Source organism: Mesoplodon mirus (assembly GCF_964341445.2).
Source record: "Mesoplodon mirus genome assembly, chromosome: 7".
In the NCBI taxonomy this organism is placed as follows: Eukaryota; Metazoa; Chordata; class Mammalia; order Artiodactyla; family Ziphiidae; genus Mesoplodon; species Mesoplodon mirus.
The window spans coordinates 131,023,354-131,031,776 of NC_138983.1; the positions used below are offsets into that span (position 1 = coordinate 131,023,354).

General features: G+C 45.9%; 1 protein-coding gene across 1 annotated transcript; it reads right to left on the reverse strand.

Annotated features, from left to right (window-relative positions):
* Window positions 1-3,263: 3,263 nt before the first annotated feature.
* On the reverse strand, window positions 3,264-8,162 carry HSPA8 (heat shock protein family A (Hsp70) member 8). Its single transcript, XM_082627731.1, has 9 exons — window positions 8,057-8,162; window positions 7,137-7,346; window positions 6,673-6,878; window positions 6,328-6,480; window positions 5,681-6,236; window positions 5,255-5,457; window positions 4,798-4,996; window positions 4,211-4,443; window positions 3,264-3,694 (listed from the first exon to the last, which is right to left on the reverse strand). The coding sequence occupies exons 2-9, from the start codon at window positions 7,339-7,341 to the stop codon at window positions 3,497-3,499; spliced, it is 1,953 nt and encodes a 650-aa protein (XP_082483857.1). The 5' UTR covers window positions 7,342-7,346; window positions 8,057-8,162; the 3' UTR covers window positions 3,264-3,496.
* Window positions 8,163-8,423: the final 261 nt, after the last annotated feature.

Here is an 8,423-nt window from a genome sequence, read left to right on the forward strand (position 1 = left end):
AAGGGTGATGAGGAAAATAACAGCGTTTTAAACTAGAAAGAGCGCATCAGGAAAGACTGTTTTTTCTTCCCAGGGAGACTCATCTTTTTTCCCTGCGTATTTCAAAGCTGTCTGTATTTAACCTGTCTGTCCCAAGTACCCTAAAATCTCTACTCAAACCCATACCCCACAGTCAAGGCACTTGCTCAACTTACTCAGCCGGGAATGATTTGCCTAGAACGTGAACATTTGGAGCTTTCTTTCCTCAGCATTTACTGTGCTTCTAGTTAGGCAACTTGTGAAACAAAAAGCACAAACCTTAGTGAAAATGTTCCAGCAGCCTCTCTCAGAGGCCCAAGTAGTTTTCTAAATAGCTTACTGCCATCTAGTGGATAAAGATGTCCTTACAGCCACAGATAGACCAAAGAAAAGAAAATCCTCAGCCTTCCCTGTTATGTCCCACCAATCACCCCATTTCACCTTAACAGAACCCAAAACGCGATTTTTCCTATGAAAATATACTGTAGGTACTCAATATTGTTTCAGCAAAGAATTGTTTGCAGGCATCGTTTTCTTTACAGTACATTTTAAGTACATAAATAACTGCAGTAATATTATTGGGAGTAAATGTACTGCTGTGGCTTCTAAGACGAAAATTATTCCCTTAGTAGTTTAAAAAGTACAATTACTGCTACTCAATGGGCTATGGTAATAAAAATACATTTTTAAACATAACCATGTTATTGCTAAGTGCAGCTGAAACCAGCATGTAACTCTTAAAATTGGACATGGAGATCGAGGGCCACTGAACTTCTTTGCTCTCACTTCCCAATCCAATGGTGCCCTGTGCAAAATTTAAATGCCAAGCATCCAATGGCCATGACCTTAGATTTGTAACCACAATCTCATTATAATAATCCACACAAAAATGAAATTGCTTTTGTCATCACCCTATACAGACTTACACATGCACAGCCAGACGATCCAACCATCACTGTCTTTTAAGGTTGTTAGGATCATCAAATAGGGTAAGACAGGCGAAAACCATTAAACTACCTGAATGGAAAACTGTAAATGCTGTTCTTATGGCCACCTTCTCCACAGCTTCTAGGCTGTAATAAACAACCTAACTTACACTTACTGCCAGTGTTTCCCCGCAAAAAGGGTGCCATTTTGTAACTGTCTTCATCTTGTGAATGTCAGTCTCTCCTATAAGGCTGGAACACATCTTCACCAGCTTCTGTATCTACTCCTGCAGTCAGGGCTTAGCCCACAGCAGGAAACTAAAAAACAAGGCAAAGTGAAAGACAAAAATTGACTTGAGTCATTGGGTTCAAATCCCCAGATTGCTTAGACTTCGCGCAAAAGGTAACTCCAAGTTTGAACACCCAAAGGACTGAGGGGGGAAAAAAAAAGACAAACGGAATTATCTGAAGGACATTGGGACCAAGTTATTAAGTACATAATTGCAAGTGTTTTCAGAAGCAAGATTACAAATTCCCTTGGTTTAAAGAAACCCCTTCCAGTAAACGTGAACCTCAGGCTCTGCGTTGACATGAGCCAGCACTTCATAATTCACTCCACTGGGATGCAGGGGCAAACATACAGGTCTTGGAATAAGCCTACCCCAAATTCCAATGCCTGGCTGGCTTTCCCCCTCTACTGTGTAATTAAACCTAGCAAATAGTTAATCTAATACGTAGCTCCTCCCTGACCCCACGTATTTTCTATTACACAGGCCTAGCAATGCATTGTTTCTCCCTCCCATCTGTGTAAAGGAAATAATTTTCAGTCTCACTGATGAAACTGACAGCTTATGTAACTGTTGAAGTTCAACAACTTCCAGTAACGGTTACCACTGATACCTTCCACTAGGCCTTGTGCTAATTTTCACCATCATATCTGATCTTCAATTTCCTTACCAAGATTCCACGGTTCATGAGACATGTTGTTACTTCCTTGAGAGTGGTCTCAAAAAAACCCCACATACGGCTTGCTCCAGGTTCACAACCAATGCAGTAAATACTAAAACCCAGGTCAGATTCCCACTCACTTGAAAACAGGTGGAAAAAGTACATCAACTGTGCTTTCATTTGTAGCCCTTGGAGAAAACAAATCGGGTGCAGTGGTATAAATTCCTGGAGAGTTGTCGAACACCTAAGGCACTCAACTTAGTCAATTTGATGTATTTTTAGAAGAAACCTCAGCTGTTTTATGAATGATAGCCTTTGGCTATACCCACTAACCTGAATGAGGGAGGGTCAATGCTGGGTGGTTATTGGGGAAACTCTTAGGAAGCTCAACTGTCATCTGCATTATGCTAGATGGGTCATCCAAGAACAGCTACAGAAAGGTGGAGGAAGGAGAGCTAAAGCAGAAACTAAGATTGTGTCATTCTGCTGAGAATGAACTGTGACCCAAGACATCCCAGCATACCAGAACTGAGATTCTTCCTAAGTGACCACTAGGTGGCTGATTGGCACTAAGCAGGCCCATGTCACACAAAAATGACTTGACAGGATTCACTCTCAGCTGCAATGCCTTCTGGCCTGTCAACTCAAGCTAACATACCAATAGCACAATGAACAAAGACCAACGAGAAGGCCTTGGCCCCTAAGCAAGCTTACCTAGAGACTCCAGCGTAATTAGGCTTGGTAAGCACAAATGTTCTGCCTCAAGTTGCTGAGTTAAGGTTGGCTATGATTTAACATGAGATCAGAATTAGACAATTTCTTTAAAGTCGGTTTCAAAGGGGTCAAGGGCCCTCACTATGCCAACCTTATGGCCAGCTCCATTAACTCCCACCCCTTAATACTCAGGTGAGAAAACAGAAAAGCCTCTGCCCACAGATTAAAGGATTTCAGATGGACACTACCTGAAGTCCCCTGTGTATACCACATGTTACTTCTGACTTAGGATTTTTCCTTATCCTGATTTTGGCCTCAAATTTATCCTTTTGAACCTTCAGATGGTTTCAGTAAACCACATGGAATACTCAAAAGCATTTGGGATGCCCCCTTCCAGTCTAACACAAACACTGGAAAGCACAATGATCTGCAGTTCAAACCACACTAACACTTACATTGGACTTCGGTCTAAACGGGCCTAGCTAGCAAAAGGTCTACACATTTTCCCATTTACACCTTAAAAGGTTCAGGCAGTTGCTTAGACTGAACAATTTGTCATTGACAACCCAGATACTGTTGGAATACTTCGGGCAGAAAGAAGTTCAACCCCCAAAACCAAACACTACCTTACTGCCCTTGTAAACAGAGTCAAAACAATTTTATGGTGCCAATTTTAAATAGTTTTATTTAAGACATTGCATTTTCCACTTACAATACAGTGCTTGTAAAGTGCAATGTTATTTCCTTTCCCTGTGCACACATTCCATGTTCAAGTATCAAGAATGCCCAGTTTACTACAGCAGCTCAACTTTAAAACTGCCATGGAATTTGCTACAAATTTGGGTCCTTCAATGTTGTGTGGAACAATGCTAAACCTACGCCAGGCCGCCTTAATCAACCTCTTCAATGGTGGGTCCAGAGGAGGCACCACCAGATGGAGGAGCTCCACCACCAGGGAAGCCCCCGGGCATTCCTCCTGGCATCCCTCCTGGCATGCCTCCTGCGCTCTGGTACAGCTTGGTAATGATGGGGTTACAGACTTTTTCCAGCTCCTTCTGCTGATGTTCAAATTCTTCCTTCTCTGCAGTCTGAGGGGAAAAAAAATATTTTACTACAAGTTCTTCAAATAGAAGACTCTTTAAGCCTGATGTAATCAACCTGACACACTAGACACGACAGCACATGAGGTTACGTTTAAGATACTGGGTCAGGGCTTCCCTGGTGGCGCAGTGGTTGGGAGTCCGCCCGCCGATGCAGGGGACACAGGTTCGTGCCCCGGTCCGGGAGGATCCCACATGCCGCGGAGCGGCTGGGCCCGTGAGCCATGGCCGCTGGGCCTGCGCGTCCGAAGCCTGTGCTCCGCAACGGGAGAGGCCACAACAGTGAGAGGCCCATGTAATGAAAAAAAAAGATATTGGGTCACTCAGACATCCAAGGAAGGAAGTTGCCAACATCTGTAGTTCTGGTGGAAACCGCGAATGTTTTGAACCATTCATCATCGTGACCCTACCAATCTGTAAAACCCACCCACCCACCTAAACTTTTGCTAAAGCCCTACACACCCAACCCCACACCCTCAAATTTTTGCAACGGAAATTACAAACCTGGTTCTTATCAAGCCAGTTGATTATTTCATTACACTTATCAAGAATCTTCTGTTTGTCCTCATCATTAATCTTGCCTTGAAGTTTCTCATCCTCAACAGTAGCTTTCATGTTAAAAGCATAGGATTCAAGAGAATTCTTTGAAGACACCTTATCCCGCTGCTTCTCATCTTCAGCTTTATACTTCTCTGCTTCCTGAACCATGCGTTCAATATCTTCCTTGCTCAAACGGCCTGTAAAATTCACCAACCTTTTAGGCAAGACAATCACCTGCAGTTCTGCACCATCACCCTGCACCTCCAATTAAGCAACTAAGTATGATCTCAGCTAAATGCCCTTGGAGTAGGAATAAAAACACTTGGAAAATAAAACCATTATGAACCAAATTCTGCCTCTAAAAAAAGCAGGTAAGTGCCACAGGGTCCAGGGTGCCACGGAACAAGTCAGCATTTGATTCTTCCTGTCAGGTATGGATGACAGAGATACAGAAATTGATTCCCTCTACGAAGGGGTCAATCTCAATACTGGCCTGGGTGCTCAAGAGCGCGCGCTTATCCGCACGCTCACAAAATACTGCCCAAACTTACCCTTGTCGTTAGTGATGGTAATCTTGTTCTCTTTTCCTGTGCTCTTATCCACAGCAGAGACATTGAGGATGCCATTGGCATCAATATCAAAAGTGACTTCAATCTGAGGAACACCACGGGGGGCAGGAGGTATGCCTGTGAGTTCAAACTTGCCAAGCAGGTTGTTATCCTTGGTCATGGCACGCTCACCTTCATAAACCTTGGTATGAAAGAGAAATAAATTCAAAATTACGATAAAAACACAAAAACAAAAAAAAAATCACGAATATCTGTGCTACTTCAGATCTCTATAAGCTTGATTAGGAAAGACTGATCGCTCAGACATCCAAGGAAGGAATTGGCCAACACAGGATTTCTGGTGGAAACTACGAATGGTTTTGGAATCCATCATCACAGCGGAACAAGTCTTCCCCAGTTTTATAGGACCTCAAGTAATCTAGGCCACAGAGAAACATACCTGAATGAGTACACCGGGCTGGTTGTCTGAGTAGGTTGTGAAGGTCTGCGTCTGCTTGGTGGGAATGGTGGTGTTGCGCTTGATGAGGACAGTCATGACTCCACCAGCAGTTTCAATTCCAAGGGAAAGAGGAGTGACATCCAACAGCAGCAAGTCTTGAACATTTTCAGATTTGTCTCCAGATAAAATGGCTGCCTGGACAGCTATATAATTAAAAATAAAAGTTTAAATAAAACAGTACAACAACTCATTATGTAACTAACCATTCTCAATCGCTCAGACATCCAAGGAAGTTTTGCCATCATTAGCTACAGCTTTCGGTGGAAACCACGAATGTTTAAAAATCATTCATCACAGCGAAATCAGTTAGCTAAGGCCTCCTAACAGGCTGCCTGTTAAACTGTTTAACTAGAATAGAAAGATTACCTGCACCATAAGCAACAGCCTCATCAGGGTTGATGCTCTTATTCAGTTCTTTCCCATTGAAGAAGTCCTGTAGAAGTTTCTGAATCTTGGGGATGCGGGTTGAACCACCCACCAGGACAATATCATGGATCTGAGACTTGTCTAGCTTGGCATCCCGAAGGGCTTTCTCCACAGGGTCTAGTGTGCCACGGAACAGGTCAGCATTCAGTTCTTCAAATCGGGCACGGGTAATTGAGGTATAGAAGTCGATTCCTTCATAGAGGGAATCGATCTCAATACTGGCCTGGGTGCTGGACGAGAGAGTGCGCTTAGCACGCTCACAAGCAGTACGAAGGCGACGGACAGCCCTCTTGTTCTCACTGATGTCCTTCTTGTGCTTGCGCTTGAATTCTGCAATAAAATGGTTGACCATCCGGTTGTCAAAGTCTTCTCCACCCAAGTGGGTATCTCCAGCTGTAGATTTGACCTCAAAGATTCCATCCTCAATAGTGAGGATTGACACATCAAAAGTGCCACCACCTAAGTCAAAGATCAGCACATTCCTTTCTGCTCCAACCTGCAATTAAAACACAAATTATTCTCGTATCTATTATTTGTGGTGACTCAAACCAATCTTGAGTGACGCATACATAAAACATAGTACTAACCTTTTTGTCTAAGCCATAGGCAATAGCAGCAGCAGTTGGCTCGTTGATAATTCTAAGCACGTTGAGCCCAGCAATAGTTCCGGCATCTTTGGTGGCCTGACGCTGAGAATCATTAAAGTAAGCGGGTACCGTGACGACAGCATTGGTAACAGTCTAGGAAAAAAACAGATTAAAACTTAACCACTGTACCATCTACTGGGACAGGCAAAGATACATCCTCAAGTAACGTTCTGGTTTTACCACCCATTTTGATAGCTTTATCTACTGCTCACTCTTACGCAGCATCATCAGGAAACCTGGTAATCCCCATCTACATCCTCCCCTGCAGTTCTGTGCACTACTCACCTTCCCAAGGTAGGCTTCTGCTATTTCCTTCATCTTTGTCAAAACCATGGATGACACCTCCTCAGGATAAAAACTTTTTGTCTCTCCCTTGTATTCCACTTGAACCTTAGGCCTGCCTGCATCATTCACCACCATGAAGGGCCAATGCTTCATATCAGACTGGACAACAGCATCATCAAATCTTCGTCCAATGAGGCGTTTGGCATCTGCAAAAGGTATCAATAAAAACGTTACCTTGAATTTCATTACACTACATCCGTTCCAAGACCAGATGCCTATGGATTCAAATTCTGAATAACCAAGATGCCGCAAACCTTAAGCCTTAAAAGGATAATCACTGAAGTTCCCTACGGATAACTTTTCCTATTCTCAGGGCTTTCGTGGCCGCCTCACATTTGACAGCTTCTCAGATTACATACTGCCGAAATCACTTTAATTCATACCATGAAGATTTACTGGCTTACCAAAAACCGTGTTGGTGGGATTCATTGCAACTTGGTTCTTTGCAGCATCACCGATCAATCGTTCGGTATCAGTAAAGGCGACATAGCTTGGGGTAGTTCGGTTCCCCTGATCATTGGCAATTATTTCCACCTTTCCGTGCTGGAAGACACCCACACAAGAATAGGTGGTGCCAAGATCAATGCCAACTGCAGGTCCCTTAGACATGGTTGCTGGGAGGAGATTAAAAAAAAAGCCCATGGTTTAAAAAGGCGATTCAAGCACTTAGAAAACGTTTACCAAGTCAACGCTACCAGATACGACCACTCCGAAAATGATGCTTAGAACCTCGCCCCATAAACTTCTCTCGTCGGAAATAACCATGCGGAAGGGTCAGAGCAGGCACGGCGTGCTGCAGTAAGGTTGCCGTCCGAACCGCAGAGCCCGCCGCAGACGGAAGCACGCACCTGCCAGGAGGGTCTGCGCCACACCTGAGCACGTGGTCCCACGTCCCGGGCTGAACCTTAGTCCTCCCCTCCCCGCCGTGCTCAACACCGCAAGGCCCGCAAGGGTCCGAAGCTCCCTCCCCCACTTTGGGCGCGTGCCAATAACGACTTCCTCCTTTAAGAAGAATGGCTCCTGAAACAAGGAAACAGGGAACGGCAAGCTCTAAGGCGCCGGTTCCACGCCCCGCAAACGGACGCGGCCTCTTCTCCCTCCGGGCGACCCGCCCTCCGCAGCCCGCTCCTCCGTCCCGACTGCACCCCAAGGAGGCTGCCTCCCCTCGGAAACAAAGCTCCCCAGCCGGGCAGAAGAATCGCCGCACGTACCCTGCCTGACACGCTCAAAAGGCCCCGGGCCGCTGCAAACCCACGCAGCCTGAGCCGGGCGGCAGGCTCCCGAATGGCCGCAAAAGCCTTAGAAGACAGAGACCTTAACTTACCTGGAGCGCAGTGCCGGTTCCACTGGAAGAGAAAACAGGAACCTAACGAGCCGCCGCCGCATTCAACGAGACCGGTTTCCGTCCTCCGCCCAGTCTCTTATACCCCGCCTCAGAACCTTCCAGAAGGGGCCCGCCCCTGCCAGTGCCCATCACGGCTCTCTCGACCAATGGGCGCGCGGCCACCTCCGCAAGCCCCAATGACGAACCCGGCTCTACCTTTCGGGCCTCCCCTCTCCCTCCCCAGCCCGCCCCGCCTAGCGATGACGCACTCACCGCAGCGTTCTGGAACTTTCATTCTCGCCCCCGCTGTCTGAAAGGCCCCGGGGAAAGGGAGGGTGGGGCCGACGGAGCCCGCGCGCGGGAGTCC